Here is an 18975-nt window from a genome sequence, read left to right as displayed (position 1 = left end):
GTTCTGCCGCCTACACTTGAAAAGATGTAGCTCATTCAACTTTCCACATGTGCGGGATGAAACAATACCACAGCGGAAAGGAACAAGCGGCCGCAGACTACATAGCAATAGCTTTATAGGACAATAAAAAAGAAAGAAAGAACACTTATGGGACCTGTTTAATTGGCAGCCGCACGGCTACAAAATTGTATAAGTTTAGGGCAAACAGGTCGTGCTCCAGGACTCAAAGACCACTGTGGCAGTCGCTGCACGGAGGTATACAGCTGTTCGCCTTGCACTAGATATTAATCTAAATTATTTCCCTGTTCGAAATTTATGCAATTTTGAAGATACCCACAGAACGCTGTGTCTTCTATAAATTCACCTTACAACTATTACGCACGCTAAATTTGACAATATGTTAATCAGGCAGTCGGAAGAAATCAGTCGGAATGAAAGTGTACTGGCTTCAGAAAAGTACGTTCCCGATGAATCCTCAAAGAGGGTAACTGCATGTAATTAGTTTGGATTATGTTCCAGGTCCTTGTACTTTCGAGTTCGTGGGGTCATTCTGTGCTTTCACTATCATACTACGCACGGTAATGCACGAGGTTACGTTAACAACATGGTTTTCATTGACAAACCGTTCCAACGCATGAGGTGGTCATTAGGGAAGACTAAAGCGAACCAGAAGCACGTGACACATTCTTACAAGCCTGGTTCTCCTGTCAAGCGCTCTGTTAGCAGAAAACACACCCTCACGTTGTAATCAATAATTCCACCCTTATCTGACGGATATACTCCCGCCGAAGGGTTTTCACATCATCCTGTGTGCGTACAGACGCGGTCGCTGTGTTCGCAAGGTATTCGTACCCCGGGCTTGCACTATCCCGGCGACAAAGGAAGGCTGAACACGAAGTCATGGCTGAGGGTCGCTCGTGGTAACGTTAATGGGTTGACACAAATTTTATACGCCGGTGCAGAGTTACATATTACACATGCAAGGCAGGGCTTCTGCACAGATAGCGAATTAACGAGTAAACGCGACTACAGCTTCTTGCAGGCACTTGGAAGATAGATAGGGCTACACTCAGCTGGCATTGGCGAGGTTCAGGGTGGCAACACCTTCATCGATAATGGGTAGGAGCGGGTGCAATGCGAGCGGGTGTCAGCACCGCAGGTGCAGTTCGTAACAGCCCAGTACAGAAAGGGTAGCAGCACGGCTGCAGACTTCGGAATGTTCTCGCCCAACCACGCATAGTGGCAGGCGTAGGCCTATGTACATATTCTATACAGTATCTGCACAAAAATATATACAACAGCTTGGGACGCAAAACCCGCCATGGTTTCGCCCATAGAAGGCTGCTCGGCAAACCCAACAAACCGTGCCGAGCCGCCATTATACTATACCCCGGAAATTATACATGCTTTGTAGTTCTCTAAGTAGCTCTTAAGGTTTTGCACTTTGCAGTCGATGCGGCGCGCCCTGAGGTCCCTATAGACGAGGATATCACCAGCGAAAGACTTTTCCAGCGAGTGAGTGCGATACATGCCTCACTGTGGCACGCCATCTGAAGATCTCCATTTGAGTGCGTCTCGAAGGGTGGGCAGGACGGCATGCGACCTCGACGCTGATTGGTCGTCGTCAAGACGGGGGCTGTGGTGCCCTTACTGCTCCTTCTTCTTAGACGATTCCCCCTTCTCCTCGAAGGGCGGCAGTCCGAACTGCTCGGGCTTGAAGTCGTTCATCGAGTCGATGCACATCGTTGCTCGACGCCGGTTGTCCTCATCCATGCGTGGGTCGGGGATCATGACGACCTGCATTCCGGCGGCCAGAGCGGCGGTGACGCCCTTGGGCGCGTCCTCGAACACCAGGACCTGCGGGCAAGAGGGGACGGCGTATTGAAGTGAGTCCACCGGCAGACTTCTCGCCCGCAGCGGTGGCCCAGCGATTTGAACATCCACATCTTATTCGGGAGGCGCTGGGTTCGATCCCTATAGGGAGTGTGCACTCAAGCTACCGTGGCCGCCATTTTGGCGTAAACTGAGCACGGCTGAAGGCCGCGCGCATGTCTAGTCGGCGTACCGCCATCTGGTCCGGCCTGCACTGCTGAAGCTGAGCACAGTATGCCAAAATGGCGCCTGTGAAGTCACGTGAAAGCAGTCTATAGACCTTTCCATCTTTTTTACGCATATGTCAAAGCGCCTTCTCTCTAGACTGTTGCTAACAGGTTCCGCTTCCGGTTCCACCATGATAGCGCTGGGTGGACGCAACAGTTCAGTGAGCAATGTGGCGGCGCCAGGAAGCCTTAACCCGCTGTCTTCCTTCTTTTTTCCGGGAATATAAGCTTTTTCCCGACCAAGTTCTATGGGCTGCCCCTGGAGTTAAATGTTTGGCAAACAGGCCTTTGACGAATCCTGTTGTGTCAAGGGTCGGTAATTCTTTCCAGCGTCGAAAGATATCCCCATCGCGTGGTAAAGTCCAACTCAGCTTCATCGCTTCCATTCCTTTAGGGGAGCGGTAAATAAGTGATTACGACAGAGGTACACGTACTTTACGGAGTTCACAATCGACCAGTGAAGAATTTATGATTACACTATTTCACCAGTTCCGCTGCAGTTTCGGCAGCCAAATGGTGGCTGTGGCGTCATAAGCAAGGTTAAAATCACGCGGCACATACATAAACCGGGATAGCTGCTTCTTCCTTTCAATGCGCTCCAACTCTTACGATGCCGCAGGGGACTGAACGCGAATGACCAGTTATTTTATTTATTTTATTGCACATTCTTAATGTGCAACTGGATTTCAACATTACTTGTGACGTCACTGTGTGGCTCCTAAAACCGAAAGTACAGGCCCTTCATTCCGAAAAGGCCGATTTTTTGGCTATTTCTCTATAAAAGCTGAAAATGACTTTTGGATATTATAAGCCAAGAAGAAATAACTAGTTAGAAAGAGCAAAAATTGTGTTTGTCGTTTGTCGCACATAATTATAGATTAATCATTAATGTCCGAATTTTGTTCCCATTCATATTGCATGGCTCTGTATATTGCATAAATTTCACTTTTAGGCGCTTCTACAAAGCACTCACTTGGCGTGGCCATGCTGATAGCTCGGTTGCTGTTTATATCTGGAGCAAGCACGGTGGGAGCGATAGCGTCTGGTTGTTCATGGGGGTTTAACGTCCCAAAGCAACTCAGGCTATGAGGGACGCCGTAATGAAGGGCTCCGGATAATTCCGACCACCTGGGGTTATTTAACGTGCACTGACATATCCGCCGTAACCTCAAGACACGTTTCCGTCAGCGGTCGGTCTCTTTCATTAATTAATAACTGCTTGATGGGGAAGACAAATTCAGGGGGGCACTTTGTTGACCTAAAGTGCGGTGAGGCGAAAGCCTTAAGCGCAGTGCTGCTGCTTGTGTCACTGATGTGTGCTTAAGATGTTAAGCTTCGCCTCTAAGAGTGGAACGCGACAGCGTCTTGCAACGCTACCAGGGAGTCCACAGAAAGCCATCACCCGTCCGGCTCTACGCTTTGCTCGATGGTAAATTGGTTTTTGAGGAGTGGAAATGTATGTCTCGCATATCTCGGTGGACACCTGAACCTCGCCGTAAGGGAAGGGAGGAAGATGGGGGTGAACGAAGACACCGTATTCACTAGACGCGCCTTTATCCATTCCAAACCATCGAGCTGACATTGCGGAGTGGTTAGCGTGCTCGTTGGTTCGATTCCCCAACTCGACCAATTTCCTACTCGGCTTTATTTATTTATCTGGTCCTACTAGAAAATTTAATTAGGTTAATTGGTTAATTAACTAATTAACTAATCTCAGTCCCACTTACTTGGAGCATCACTATACCATCTCTTTAATTGGTCGCATGGTTACTAGCCAAAGTACAATTGGCCCCGTTTGAAATTCGCGCGCAGTGACGTCACGACCATTCCGACCAATCTGAAACGCGGACAGATTTGCTAACACGTCTTGGTCACGACAGTGTGAGGCATTAAAGGCTTTCGCCTTAAAATGCAAGTTCAGCCGCGCCGCACCTTTTCGGGCGGCGGTTTCTCCTCGAACTTGGAGGCTGCGACGAGAAAGATGTCCGGGTGCGGCTTGCCATGCTTCACCTCGGGGTTCACTCCGGACATGACCACGTGGTGGAAGAGGGCCACCAGGTCGCGGTGCTTGCCCGTCTTCAGCTCGAACGAAGACGGCTTCGAGCTGGTCGCGATGGCCATGGGGACGCCCTTCTTATGGAAGTGCCGAACCAACCGGTCCACGCCTGCGGCGGACACATTCGGGCTCAGAGATGAGTTCCGTCACCACAAACACCACAAGAAGACAGGTAGCTGAGGCACAAATTTCAAGGGCGTCCGCAGAATTTTTTGCAGGGGGGGCCCCATTGGTTGTTGGCGCCGGAGGGGGGGGGGGGGGGGTATATTCGTAGCAAAAAGGCACTATTTGCGGAGTGAATAAAATACACACATGAAAAAAAAATTACAAACAGCAAATTAAAGCGCGGCTAGGAGAGATACATTGGAGCTTATCAACGAAGAAACCATTAAAACTAATAAAAAAATGCAAAAAGATACTATCACGTCACGCACTGACATCGCACAGTACATGGGCGCTGTTGTGATTTGAGGCCCAGCCAGAGGGGACAGGCGAGCCAGGCAGGCGCCATCGGGCTGCGTTGACCAAAGGCGCTGGTTTTCGGAGAAGACTTAAGGAACGCTGGTGTGGGGCGCCTCTGGAGACTGCGTCGCCGTGAACAAAAGCAGCTAATCCCCTTTGCCGAAGATTCTGAAAGCGGCGCTTCTACCGAACTGCGCTCTCCCGAGGATCGGAGGAGACAGCGAGCGGCGGCGGCACCGGCTGATCGCCCGCTTGCCACTGAGCACCCCGACAAAGCGGGGGTGGACACGGCTGATTTGTCCTTCCCTCCTGAAGAATTCATCGGTGGCCAGCGTATGAAGGCGAAAACAAGATGCCCTATGCACTGTCTGCCTCCGTGTCGCTATCTCTCTAGAGATCAAAGAAACAGACACCCATCTCAAGACGGCTCGAAACACATGCTCGCCGGTGCCGCTGTATGTATGCAACAGGTCGCCCTTTAGTAGAGCTAACGATGGCGTGGTTTGAAAACGGCGGAACGACGCGTGCCCGGACGCGGCATTTCGCAGATGTCGGGGCTGCTTTTACCCTTTTGGCTGAGCGCACCACCGCCCCTGGCGTGCGGCCATCACTCACGGTTCGAGTGAGTGATTTTCCAGGGGGGTGCAGCCGCCCCCCCTTGCCCCCCCCCCCCCCCCCCCCTCCGGACGCCCATGGGCACAATTAAGGGATGTTATAAGCAGGCTATAAATGACACAAAGCCGAAAGTTGATTTTCATCATTCGCAAAATATAGGCGAAAAAAATATGGAGATGCAAGTTATAACAACTTCAATGACACATATTTCTCATACCAAAGCGCGAATACACACCCTCCGGACCATCCAGCTGAGCCCCTTCAGCACTTCAGCACGTATATAACACCTCCACCATGCAGTATCGCTCTGACACCTCAGGTCCCAACTTATACGCTCCGTAGCCAATATGGAGCATATTGTTTTCTATTGTCCCGAAGAATATACAACCCCTCATTAACTTCTCAAGCATATTCCCCAGTGCTGGATGTTGTTGGGATCATCGTCATTCGCCGGCTGTTCATCTGTACCATGGCCCTCCTGGTGGAGAAATAATTAACTAATGTCTTAGAGCTTCTTCCTTCTAACTCTCTCTTTAGCCACATCACTCAGGTTCAGTCACGTGACGCGTTGGTAGGCTTGTACCAGTCTATCGCGACCAGTTTAACGCATAGCCCGTAGAATGTCTCTAACAGAACTGCTGCGCTATACACGGGGATAGCTTTCTGTGGCAATGCAATGGAAGCTAAGAGGACGAGGCGCAAGGCGTTCACAAACGCGTTCTTATCACGAGGTGGAGAGATAGGCGTCCCCTGCATAGCAACCGAAAGCAACCAGAATTAAGCGGGGCAATATAGCTGCGACACAAGTGGGACCCCAGAGGTGGTATAGCGGGGGGGTGTCCCTCCCTCACCGGGCATGAGCTCGGCGCTGGGGAAGAGCTTGGCGTAGTGTCGGTCCATCTCGGCCAGGTACTCCTCGGAGCCCAGCGGCAGGCCCAGGCCATCGATGACAAGGCGCGCGGCGTCCTTGCCCGGGATGCCCATCACCCGCTGCTTCAGCTCCCACGTGTACTGCTTGCCGTAGCGGTCGGCCACCATCTGCACCGCCTGCGTGTACAGCTTCTCCGTGTCTGCGAGGGGGCCGGAAACGGAAGTAGAATTAAGGGAAGGGTATAGAAAGAGGGACTTTGGTCCTGAATACTGGCGAAGTCCTGAATACTGGCAACTGGCGAAGGACAGGGTTATAATAATTGGAGAGACATGGGAGAGGCCTTTGCCCTGCAGTGGGCGTAGTCAGGCTGATGACGATGATGATGATGATGATGGTGATGATGGAGGGAGGTTGGTGTGGGAGACGGCTTGGTTCCCGTCTCCTCCCCTGCCTTCTTCTATAAGCCACTACCCGGCAGTTTCAATCCGATAACATTAGAGGTCCCGCTCACGAGAAAAGCTGGCGTTCGTGTCACGAAAAAGTAGGTGGCAATTAAATTAATTGAAATAAATTAAACGCAACTGCTATCTACCCCCCTCGTTACTGCGCATCAGGTCATTGTTGGAGAGATAGCCTCCCGAAGAGATATGTCTGCGCTAAAAAGAGCCTTGCGGGAGCTCAGTAAAAGGAACCTGAGCCTCACAGGACGATGGCTGAAGTGACTCTAGGTGGCAGAATCTCACCTGCCCTCTGAAATTCAGTTTTAGATACAAGAGCAAGGAAGCGCCGCTGAAAATAAGCAAGGTACAAAAAAGGTGCCAAAAAACATCTGTCGACGTGGGGCTATGACGCAGGCACTTGATGCACTCCGCTTCTGCCCCTAAAAGAGCAGAAAGGGAAATTTCGCTTTCAGGAGGCTATAGTAGAAGAGAACTTAAAATAAAAACAGCAGTTGTTAACATTGAGCCGCGGTCCACGGCATCATCTATTACTCCGCTGGCCAATCGCAACAGTAAGCTAAACTAGATTTCAATGTTTGACTAGATTAAACAAGCCAGGTATCATATTCTAGAGCTTATAATTTCTTGTCTTGTGATAAGGTTCGTTTTAGGCAACAAGAAAGGGTTCAACAACCGACTACTTTTTCGTCGTGGAGGAATTCTGTGCGCAGAGGCTGAATGTGGGCGGAGCTTCACTGCAGACTTGAATTGTATGCGACTATAGTCGCCGGGCGCGTGGTTTTGCGAAATGGCTTGATTGCGACGGCTTTGAGTATTTCTCAAAACAGTTTTGCAACCGTGCTCTCCAGGGCACGATGCATGACCACCGATGGGGCACAACATATTTTCGACAGGAGGGTGGAGCTCAAAGCAACGTTGCGATTACGACATGCAACCTAACATCTAGTCGTCGTATTCTTGGTGTAAAAAAGAAGTGAATATAGAGTAGACGGAAATAAAACTCGAACAAGGGGCCAGGGATGAATTTGAGTGCTTCCGAGGGTTCACCATATAAAGAGCAGAAACGAACGAACTCGATCTTCAGGTCATTTCCTCCAAAGCGCTCAGGTTCGGACAGCAACGTAGACGTCAGGAGCCGCATATCATCGTATACCAGCAAGCTCTGCTTACTAAAGCTCTTTGCGTGTATAGAAAATACAAAAAAAAAACCAAAACAAGGAACTTTTAAAGAGATGTCCAAGAAAATAATCCGCTAGAAAAAAAGTTATAGTGCATAAAATTCCCAGTCAAAAAACAGAAAATTTTCTATCATCACAACAGATTTTTTGTAGTAACTTGGAACAATGATTATGTAGTAAGGACAGAAATTCCGGTAATAATGACAAGATTTTTCTGTAGTATTGAGCACTCCCTTGTGGTAGCGACGTATACCCCGTTCTGTCGTGACTTGTGACAACAGGAGACATCGCATAGCTGGTAAAAAAATCCCTCGTTACGACCAAGTATTTTGTCCTACTTTGGGTCCCATCTCTGTCGTATTTTTCTGACTGCCAAACCTAATTAAACGAAAGAAACCAGAAAAAAATTACGGAGGGAACTTAGGACTACTTAATTACGTGCTTTGAAGGTGAAAGCATTAATTTTTTCATTTACATGTTTTTTTCCTTCCTTTCTAATGACACGCCTACTCATTACCATACACTCTTTAGTCAACGCATACATTAACAGGTTCATCTTTATTCGTCAAGAAGCAACACGGTGTTCTATGCGTTGAATGCTCGCCTCCAAATCTGAATGTCTTTTGGTTCAATTCCCCGCACCTTCGGGAGGGATTGTTTTTCTTCGCTGATGACGTCATTGTGGGTTTTGTGGGCCACTTTTGCTACACGGAGCAGGTCTCATTGCTGATGAGCCATCTAAGGCTTCCGCCTTATAAAAACAAATAAAAATAAAAACAAAAGAAGGACGACAGCGCAGAAAAAAAACTAAAAAAGCCGGCAGCGCAGTCAAGAGCGATATATAAATGTACAGCAAAAACAAAAAGGCAGGTAGCCAAATGAAGGGCGTAACGAGGACAAAGCGGCATATCGATCACGTCACTCCTCCGTTCCGAGACACGCCTCACGATGCAGTTCGGCCGGACCCGGTGTTTGCATAGCGGGCTAGCGATGAACCTATAAGGAGGTGGGACGGTGCGCTCTAAGTTTGGAATCAAAGCGTTCAATCGGGCCACGCCAATCTGACTTCACGCCGGCCATGCACGATAGGTACTCCTCTCCCTATAGTCTGTTCTACCTGCGCACTGGATGTTTGTTTTGTGCAGAATATATAAATATAAATATATATATATATATATATATATATATATACAGGGTGTTTCACCTAAGACTTTCTGCAATTTTTAAAAATAAGCTATTCGAATTAGATGCGCGCTTTTTCTGGCATAGCATTGTCAGTGGTGTAGTGCATCATAATGCAGCTAATACGTGCTAACTAGTAGGCTTGTTAACCAATATTTAATAGTTAACTTTTAAACTATTACCGTTGGGCTCCTTAATTATTGAGAGGCATGTAGCCCATCGTAAGTAATGTCCATATCCATTTTTAGAATTTCGAGAACGCGATTATCCTGGGCGCTGTGGCCCAACAAATTTTGGCTATTTCGACGAGTTAGGTTCACTGGAGAGGTTGCTTTGCCTGCAAGCTTCTCAAACCGCATGTATTTTGGCGCGATGTAGGCGAAATTTGTTGGGCCACAGCGCCGATGATAATCGCGTTCTCGAAATTCTAAAAAGGGATATGGACATTACTTTCGATGGGCTGCATGCCTCTGAATAATTAAGGAGCCCAACGGTAATAGTTTAAAAGTTAACTATTAAATATTGGTTAACAAGCCTGCTAGTTAGCACGTCTTAGCTGCATTATGATGTACTACACCACTGACAATGCTATGCCAGAAAAAGCGCGCATCTAATCCAAATAGCTTATTTTTAAAAATTGCAGAAAGTCTTAGGTGAAACACCCGGTATATATATATATATATAAAATCACTTGAATTCCCAATTTAGTTGCACTAAGATTAACGATTATTATAACTACGCGGCGGTGACGACAGACAATGCACCATTCTGACGAGGGCTTTAAAGCAAAATGTTTATTAAGGCGCAAATTGAAGAACACAAACTTCGAGGAAATATTCACAAATATATACTTGAGCAAAATATTCCCACAACTTGGTAAGAGATCCTAATAACTGTAATTGGTACATTATATTTACAAATAAATATCGATTTGATTGAAATGAAACATCCTGCACGTATATGTATACATGTCCATCATAGCAAGAGAGCAACAGCTCATCTTTGCTGGGTTTCAACTGCAGTCTCTATATATTTTTTTTATTCAGCGGACGGGTTGCTAAAAGCTGCACACAACAATCAAGTGATCACAACTGTAATAACAGCGGCGGGGAAAACTGCAATGTCTCAGGGCGTTTCATTTTCTTTTCCGCATTTTACACTTAGTATAGTGAGTAAATACTAATCCGATGAGTACCAGACAGGGAGAGAGAGATAGAGAGAAACGTTTAATGCATAGAATGATTGGGTAGGCCCTCATTTCAAGAGCCAATTGACTTTTGCCGCCGCTCTTACTCGGTTCACCAGCAAAACCTGGTCTTCCGAATGTGTCGTTGGCCGGTATTTTGATTCCGAGGGAGTCCAGGATATACCGACCTGGCCAACGACCCAACCCTTCTCGCCATCCCACGATCCCTTCACCGAGAGCTTCTCATCAGGCCGCTCCCGAGGAATATGCACCCGTCCCACCATGAGCAGCGCCGCAGAGCCCGTGCGAAGGCACTCCATCGAGCGTACGGCCCCCAGCCGGACGCCGTATGGGTGGACGCTGCCTGCACGGGTGATGAAGCGACAGCAGCTGCGGTGGACTCCTCTTCATCCACCCTCCTCACACTACCTCTCCCTCCAGATACGTCCCCAGAGGCTGCAGAGGAAGCCGCCATTGCACTTGCTATAACCCGCACGGAAGCCCGGTATATTTTAACTGACTCTAAAACTGCGATTCTAAATTTTGCTCGAGGCCGAGTTCATGTCCCTGCTTTTGGCATACTGGACTCGCCCGATGCACCCCCGCCCCGCCAAGTGGAGCTGATATGGGTGCCTGCGCACTCCGGGAATCCCGGAAACGAGGCCGCCAACCTTTTAGCCCGAGGTTCTTTAAACCGGGCTCAGGTGGCCTCGGATCGGGGATTCACGAAGGATCGCATGCACTCATTCAGTGAGCTGACCCAGGCATACAGAGCCTCTCGCCAGCTCTACCCCCCGCCCCACCCCTCCCTAGATAACAGACACGCAACACTCTGGCGCAGATTACAAACACATACTCTCCCCTCGCCCCTTACCCTAACCCACTATCATCCCTCCTTCCCCACTCCTGCTTGCGCCCTATGCCCAGAACCCTTCGCTTCTTCCCTCCACATCCTTTCCCTCTGCCCGGCGGACCCTCCCCCGCGGGACCTAGAGAACCTCAAGACCTGGGAGGACTGGGAGACCCTGCTGCACTCGGAGGACCCGGCCGTGCAGACCATCGCCACCGGCCGTGCTGCCAGTGTTATGGACCTCAGGAACATAAACACTTGAGTGCAGTGGGGTCGTGCGGGGACCCTGGGGCGTGCCCCGAATTCCTTTGTAAATAAAGTTTTCTCTCTCTCTCTCTTCCGAATGTGAGCTGGACAGCGCCTTAGTTGTTCGGTTATATTGATTCTTGGAATACGTGGGCTTTTCTGGCATGCCCATACCATATGTATACGTCAGCCAATTCACCGCAGAAGTCGCAATGTGGATCGTGCGAATTTGGAAACGTATAGATGAATTTCACAGGACTTATACAAGTATTCGATTGGAATTTCTTTAGGATAACAAGCAAGAGAAAAATTGTTCGTTGTCTGCTCCGTTGTTTGTTCGCAGCTGACCTAAGGGGAGCGCTCCGTCCCACGGCACTGCGCGCCCATCGTCGTCTTCTACGTAGCACAAATCCGTACTTTTGGATTGATTCGATTGTAGCAAAGATTCTCTGTAGCTTTTGCTTACAAGAAGTACAAGGAGTAAGACTTTTGGTCCTTATTTCCGCCTTGTTTGCATTTATTGTTCACAATATATATTATAAACTCAATATGTTTTGGTCCTTCTTCCCACCTTGTTTAGATTTATTGTTTACAATATACAGTATAGTATAGTATAGTATAGGTTTGGTTTGGTTTATGGGGTTTAACGTCCCAAAGCGACTAAGGCTATGAGAGACGCCGTAGTGGAGGGCTCCGGAAATTTGGACCACCTGGGGTTCTTTAACGTGCACTGACATCGCACTGTACACGGGCCTCGAATTTCTCCTCCAAAGATATAGTATAGTATAGTATAGTATAGTATAGTATAGTATAGTATAGTATAGTATAGTATAGTACTCGTATAGTATAGTACTCGTATAGTATAGTATAGTATAGTATAGTATAGTATAGTATAGTATAGTATAGTATAGTATAGTATAGTATAGTATAGTATAGTATAGTATAGTATAGAATAGTATAGTATATAGTATCCGAAGGTAGAGTAGACTGGGAACAAGTGAGTAAATTACTCGCTAGTACCACCTGAGTGCTCCCGTATACGCCTACAGATAAAAGCTACACAGCGTCAAATCCAATGATTGAGAAAAATCTGCCCATTGTTTCTTTGTAGCTGCATATGGCTACGCTTAAGGGGACTTTAATGTTTGGTCATTCCTAATATCGGTCGCAATCCCCGCATTTCGATGGAGACGAAATAGTAAAACCGCCCGTTTGCTGCGCGATGTCAGCGTACGTTAGTGATTTCCAGGCGTTGGGAATTAATGCGGAGTCCATAGCGTATGTGCAGCTCCGGAACGTTAAAGCCCACATATCGTACCATACCTTCAAGAGGTGTAACCAACATGCTTCCCATCTCGCTTTGTTCGAATTGATTATCTTCAAGGGGATACGAAACGCCATTGTAGTTCGTAATTTTTTTCCTTATGTACTTTTGATAACTCCGCTTTAATCTGCCCTGCCGTCTTTCCCCTTTCAACTCCAATCATTCCTGGCCCCGCACATATGTCCCGTGCCCGTGCGTACGTGATCGCAGACACGGGGACGCCTGGTAAGCCTTTCTGTCGGGGGCGGTCGACCCACCTTTTGGCCTTCTTTCCGGCTCGCCATCGACTCACCGAACGAGACAAGTTTCTATATTTGTTGACTTGCTTATTTTTTCAGCCCTCGCCCATCGACTTCCTTCCTCCCACCCTGAACGAGCGCGCGTTCTGAAGAGGAGGAAGTGAAATGGAAGGCATATATCCAGGTCTTAATTTGCTCTCGAAGAAGCCTTTCTCTTCCGCGTATACAGTCGCCGACAGAATAACATGGAGCACGTTTCCGCGCTCAAACTAATCTGTCGCGTTGGGTAACGAAAATAGAAAGGTTCGCTGCCTTCTTGTGCAAAGCAAAAAGTAAATGCTACTTGGATTCGCATCAAAAATACATTACTTTTTTATTTATTTGGTAATACTGCAGACCAATACTTTGGCCCAAGCAGGAGGGGCATATCACTAACAAGAAAGAAAGCACAGAAAATAGTATACAATGTAACATGAAATGAACATAGTGCACAAAAAGAAGCACAAATGAGAACGTCAACATCGCTTACTTGCACAAAAATGATTTTGCAATGCTGTAGGAAACGCGTCAGCAGGCATGTGACCGCCGAGGCGTGGTACATATACTTCTGTCCGCGACTGTACGTTCGTGAAAAGGGCCAATACTGAGCTAGTTGATGTATTTGTTCATAATAATTAGCTTCCTTGGGTTTTGGTTACTTCTGTTTTTTTTTTTCTGAGGGGGGGGGGGGGGGGGGTAAAGACAAGGTCATAAGTACATACACACAATACAGAGTAAGACAGGACTGTAATTTTAATGTCCCAAACTTTTTGTTCTCCTTTGCAAGATTGCATAGCAGCACACCTGTCGCGTGTTACTCAAACGTGGTGCCTAAATTAACAAATTAAAATTTTTAAACTCGCTTTATTGCAATAAATGTACAGGTTACACACGATTAGAGGAGATTAATCTGGCAACATTAGGTAGAGCACTAGGTAGGCACTGCATTTCATGAACAATAGCACTCACAACAGAAAAGAGAACTTGTAATGGCTAAAATCTGGAACCGCAACCATTTGATAACCTAGGTGTATTGTTCTGGGATTGGTTTTTTACATCTGTTAACTTCTGTATGAAGAAGGATGAAGGTCTTTATACAGCATAAAAAATAAATAACTAACGAACGCTAACCGCAGCAGTTTTGTCCTATGTGTAGTATCTGTTTGCATCCTTTGTTTAATTTAATAAATCAATTATTTCTAATACACAAAAGGGGAGTAGGAGGGACTCCTTTCATACAAGCACGCTGCTGTTTTGCAGGCAGTGTGCGAGAGTGCTTTGTTTGAAAATCCCGAACAACACATGCTGCAAGTCCGCAGAATCTCTCTCCGTTGTTCTGTTCAGGAACTAAAATAAATAAATAAAAAATAAAATGCAGGGTTTAAATTCCTCCCTCGCCTCTTGGTCCTCCGATAGAGTGACCTTCAATGTCGAACAAGGAGCACACATGGCGAACAACAGGCGGGAAAACAAAAACAATTCGGGCTGTCTATCAGCGTCAGCTGTGGCGACGGTTATCGTATCCCGCGGTGGCTGAACCCCCCCCCCCCCCCCCCCCCCTTTCTGTGTCTACACGGACCTAAAAGGGCGTTCACTGTAGAAGCATGACCGGGTATAATTGGATACGTCGACATTGCAGGGCCACTCTGTCTGATAATTCGATCGGCAGGCGTACGGAAAACAAGCCCTCTCTGAGGTAAGGATAGACAAACAGAATAAACAGAAAACATTTCCTCGTCTCTTTCACTGTACACTGACAGTATTCTAGCAAAAGGCACGGTGAAGTACTGCCAACATGCAAGAAAAAAATATATGTTATACATATATGGAAACAATAGATGTGTTACGAGCAAGAAATGTAAAAAGAGAAAGAAATTAACTAAATTTCGTGACTCTTGTGCTCCGACGGTTGAATGTAGCGGAAGACATGTTAATATACCTTGAGGTTTCGAGGAAAAACTACCAATAAAAAAAAACATCAGAACAGCAACAAAACGCATGACGAAGACAACTAATTGGAAATGGAGTTTAGCAAAAAAAGGCAAATAGAAGGAATAAAAAGAATGTTAAACTAGCTAATAGGCATTGGAAATGGAGTCTTAGCAAAAAAGAGCAAATAGAAGGCCCAAAAAAATATTAAGCCAGCTAATGGGCAATGCAGACTACGAAAAAAAAGAAATGGAAGAAAAAAAAAGGAGATTTAATAATTAATTGTGAGCTTCTTTAATATGAAACGACGTCTCGTAGCGTACGGGAGTGAATTGTATTTCGCCCCCATCTAAACATTGCCGTGCTTTCTCAAGCCAAACGTCATAACCACTGCGCCAGAAAAGAAAAAAAAAGATAGAACGTAACAGCAATTCAGCAGTGCAAAAGAAGCTAGCAGCGATAGGCTGCTAAAATGCATTCTCCTGTCTAATTGCCTTTTCGGCATCAAGGTCGTCAGGAGTAGCGCATCGACTGACCCACGCACTGACACACGTATGCACACAGCAGTCGGCAAAAACTGCGGCGCCTGAACTCGGTGTGCTCAGGTCAAAGAGAACATCACGTATACGATGGATGCCAAAGACAATCGGCTGATACGGGGTACACTTGCAAAGCTGTTGACTTAGACATCCGTGATATACAGTGTGTGGCGAGCGATTTACACATTTTTGCAGAACATTCTAAGCCATTTCTTTTTATTTTGAAGTATGTAGATATGTTCAGACGAATGCAGCCCGGCGCAAACGCTCATTTTTTTATGGATAAATATCTCAAGGCGTTCTTCAAACATTCATGCGGGTATATCACAGCTTTACTAGCCCAGCTAGTTGATGAACTCAAAGTTCAATTTCGAACTCTACCTTATCCACACTGAAGTGTTTGTACTACTGATACACACATTGGACTAAACAACGATGATTAGTACCCTCCATCCATAGGTACGACCTTTTTGTGGAATTATGAAAAGAGCCCTTCGTTTTCGCTCCTTACAAGCGAAAGCAGAATCCGACCTTCTGCTCATGGGTTTCCTAGTTGACGCACCCAATTTCTCCATTATGGATCAAGCTTACGAAAGAGCACAGGATCGTTGCGACCAACCTCGCCGCCACTCGCAAATACCGGAAATAAACAGCAAAATCAACGTTGAAAGCGTTAAGCGACGTCTAGCAACTGTATTGCGAGAGCGCGCGGTGTTTCGCAAATCGCGCGAAACCGTCTCCCGGGCGTCTGCACGGCCAGCGACTCGTAACCGAGCAAGCCTTCGCAACGCTTCGAGCGTCTCAATTCGGTGCGTTAGCGTGTCGCCAAATGACACGGCAGAAACCTCTGAAACCTCTGTAAGCGTTGTTTACGGTACAGACTCAACCACCGTTAACGTTGTACGCTGCAAAACGCCCGCGAGTTCCGGTTTCGAGGCGAAACAAGACGAAGCGCTCACTGCAGAAGCCGGCGCCGCTACAGATTCGCGCCTCGGCCGTTCGGCTTGTGGCGGTAGCGTCGTCTGCTACGGGTGGTAGACGGTCCGTGGCGTCTATCGCGGTTTAGGATTACGCTGGAGATTGTGCTGGGTCGCGAATGGACGCTGACTCACCCAAAATCACGCCGTCTAGGTCGAAAAGCACGTGTGTTACCGGCTTGAAGGTCGCTGCCATGGCCCCAACCCCGAGCGCACCCTGCCGAGTTCACGTCTTCCTCGTCGCAATTCTGCGAGACGAGTGGCAGACGACGCGATGTCGCGGCGTGCAGTTTCGATTTCGATAACCGGATAGGGAAGGGCGTGTTATTATGCAGCCGTTAACTTCCCTCTCTCTTCACTGACTGAGTGATAGACAGAAATCATAATGAAGCTTAAATGGAAACAAAAACCGTCGTGAAACAATTCAAAGGTCGCCTTCCAAATGGCTTGGCATATCGTTGATAATGCTTCTACGCTCTCGCTGCGGCCGCTCGGCGGAAGCCGCGCTCAACCACGCAGGAATTTATTCTACAACAAGCACATTAGATCAAAATAAATGCAATTTAAAACCACGTAGTTTTTATTCAAATATATTCAACGAGTATTAGCGTTAGAAGCGAATGTTGATGGGCAAAACACAGGTTGTTTCAGAACCACCGTGTTCAGAACCTACGCGTTTAGGAGAAAAAACATCAACTTGGCAACCATAATATTCACGTTTGTGCCACATGATCACAGATGGCGCCACAATACCAATAAGCTCGATTTCGGTTTGTTATGCGCGTATGTTGTAGTTTTTAACTTGATTATGTTGTTCGCTAGTGCATTGCCGTTTTAGCCTAGTAGTTTAGGCTTGTACTGCATTACCTAAAAATACGGTGTTGGAGTGCCAGGGAATGCGTACGAGAACTGAGACTTGACAGAGCGCTTGCAAACCGGGGACACTAAAAGTTGCGATTTAGCCTCGAGGAATCAGTGAATGAATCAGTGCAGTGTAAAATATTTAATGCTAGTAATGAACCCGCTTAGCATCGATTTCATGCTCAAAAATTAAAAAGGAAAGATGGCGGTTAAATATAAAAAGTTTGCGCAGTCGACAGGATTCGAACCTGTGCGGGGAGACCCCAATGGATTTCTAGTCCATCGCCTTAACCACTCGGCCACGACTGCGGATTGGACGTGACGCTCGCAATCGGTAATGTAATCAATGGCTCACGTAATCTATAGTTCGTAGGTTCAGCGAAGATTGTGCTTTGGTACATCTCCATCATCTTCACCCATTAACAGAGTGAAAAACTTGCCTTTCAAGCTAAACAATAGCCAACTGTTATTGTGCCTCACCTGCCTGACTGAACAGGGCACGACGCACATGTGAAGTGAAAACGTATTGTTTTACCCGAGAGCCGACATACTCTACAGTGGGTTCCTCAACGAAGAGCGTACTGCTTTCACGCCGCCTACTATCCCAGTAGGCGATAGGCGAAGGCTTCGTTGCTTCGTCTAAAAGTTAGCGGGATGGGGGGCGATCTCTCCACCGTCTTTATTTTTTTATGCGAAGCATACTAGCCGCACAACTGGGCTCTTCCTTGCTGCGCCGCGCGCGGCCGCGTAGCTACCACTTGACCTACATCGGCGCACCACGTGATGTGACGTCACAACAGCTGTGAAAGCTGGGGCTCAACTCGTGCGCTCGCTTGCGGACGCGCAGCCTCCGCCGGCGGTATGCTTCGCATCCTAGGCTTAACCATAAGCTAATCCAGGCCATTTTTTCCACTCGAAATCGATCACCCCCTATACGACAGGCCAAAGCCTGGCGTAAACTTCAAACTAACGCCTATCCAAATCCCCAGCTATGTAGCTGCTATTCTCAAAGACTCTACTCAGACAAATGCAGAAATTGTGAGAGTAAAGCCGATTCAAACCATATGATCTGGAACTGCCCGCAGTCCCTACCCGCGAGTCAATTCATTACCGACTCTGATCATTGGGATGCTCTATTGCTCAGCCCCGACCCGGGGACACAGATCAAGCTCCTCCAGCTGGCTGAAGACGCCGCCGCTGCCCAAGGGATTAAGCGAGGTGTGGATTCGGGTCGGTCCTCTGTATCCGCTGGTAATAAAGTTACATCACCACCACCACCACCCCTCATAGCAACGGCGTGCACAGGCCTCTCCAAAAGTGCGGAGGCGCAAGGTCATGGTAATGCCTTCTGGGTAGCAGAACATGGTATGGGACAAAACCGTCCCCCTCTGCGCACGCCTATGGATACGTAGGCACTTTTGTCCATGCATACTAAGGGCGGCTTTTTTACCTCTTGTATGGAATGCTGTAAACAGCCCGCCTTTTCGTGTGAACTGTGAAGCTTTTTTGGCGTGCCGTTCACGAAGTACGAAAAGCCTTGTGTTCATCGACTGTGCTGGAACCAGTTCAAGGTGAGTGTGCACGAAATTCGCAACCCGTCTGCCGCCAATGGTCAGCAAGCTACAACTTCAGAGCGCTGTTAATGGCAGTTGTTTCCTAGACTGGGACCAGTTGCTTGCACTTGATGCCCAACAGAGACCATGCGTGTTCCTCACATTGGCGCCCTACGGTGATCTGTAATCGTTCCATGCCGTTAGTTATGGTGCCGCTTCCACTCAACAGGGCCCAGCCATGTTTGGCTTCTAGATGTAATTAGATAACTCCAACTGAAGCCAGTTGATATGAGTTACCCCTAGTTCAA

The 18975-nt window shown here is 47.5% G+C and overlaps 1 protein-coding gene and 1 non-coding gene across 2 annotated transcripts; both read right to left on the bottom strand.

Annotated features, from left to right (window-relative positions):
- Positions 1-930: 930 nt before the first annotated feature.
- On the bottom strand, positions 931-16499 carry LOC149347089 (pseudouridine-5'-phosphatase-like). Its single transcript, XM_089586858.1, has 4 exons — positions 16389-16499; positions 6084-6302; positions 4032-4264; positions 931-1857 (listed from the first exon to the last, which is right to left on the bottom strand). Exons 1-4 carry the CDS (start codon positions 16447-16449, stop codon positions 1648-1650), a joined length of 723 nt encoding a protein of 240 aa, XP_089442984.1. The 5' UTR covers positions 16450-16499; the 3' UTR covers positions 931-1647.
- Positions 16500-17341: 842 nt separating this feature from the next.
- Positions 17342-17423, bottom strand: TRNAS-AGA (transfer RNA serine (anticodon AGA)). Its single transcript has one exon. It is a non-coding gene; the product is annotated as a tRNA-Ser (tRNA).
- Positions 17424-18975: the final 1552 nt, after the last annotated feature.

Source organism: Amblyomma mixtum, chromosome 4 (genome assembly GCF_055824585.1).
Source record: "Amblyomma mixtum isolate Tamu chromosome 4, ASM5582458v1, whole genome shotgun sequence".
NCBI classification, from domain to species: Eukaryota; Metazoa; Arthropoda; class Arachnida; order Ixodida; family Ixodidae; genus Amblyomma; species Amblyomma mixtum.
The sequence above is the reverse complement of the archived record's forward strand: the minus strand, read 5'-3'. Positions and strand labels throughout refer to the sequence as shown.

Bases quoted from the DNA above. Each gene is read 5' to 3' on its own strand.
- LOC149347089 (XM_089586858.1), bottom strand. From the start codon at position 16,449: ATGGCAGCGACCTTCAAGCCGGTAACACACGTGCTTTTCGACCTAGAC. The intron at 4,265-6,083 runs GTGAGGGAGGGA...TGTCCGCCGCAG, and splicing joins CAGCGCCGAGCTCATGCCCG to GCGTGGACCGGTTGGTTCGG. The intron at 1,858-4,031 runs GTGCGGCGCGGC...TCTTGCCCGCAG, and splicing joins AGAAACCGCCGCCCGAAAAG to GTCCTGGTGTTCGAGGACGC.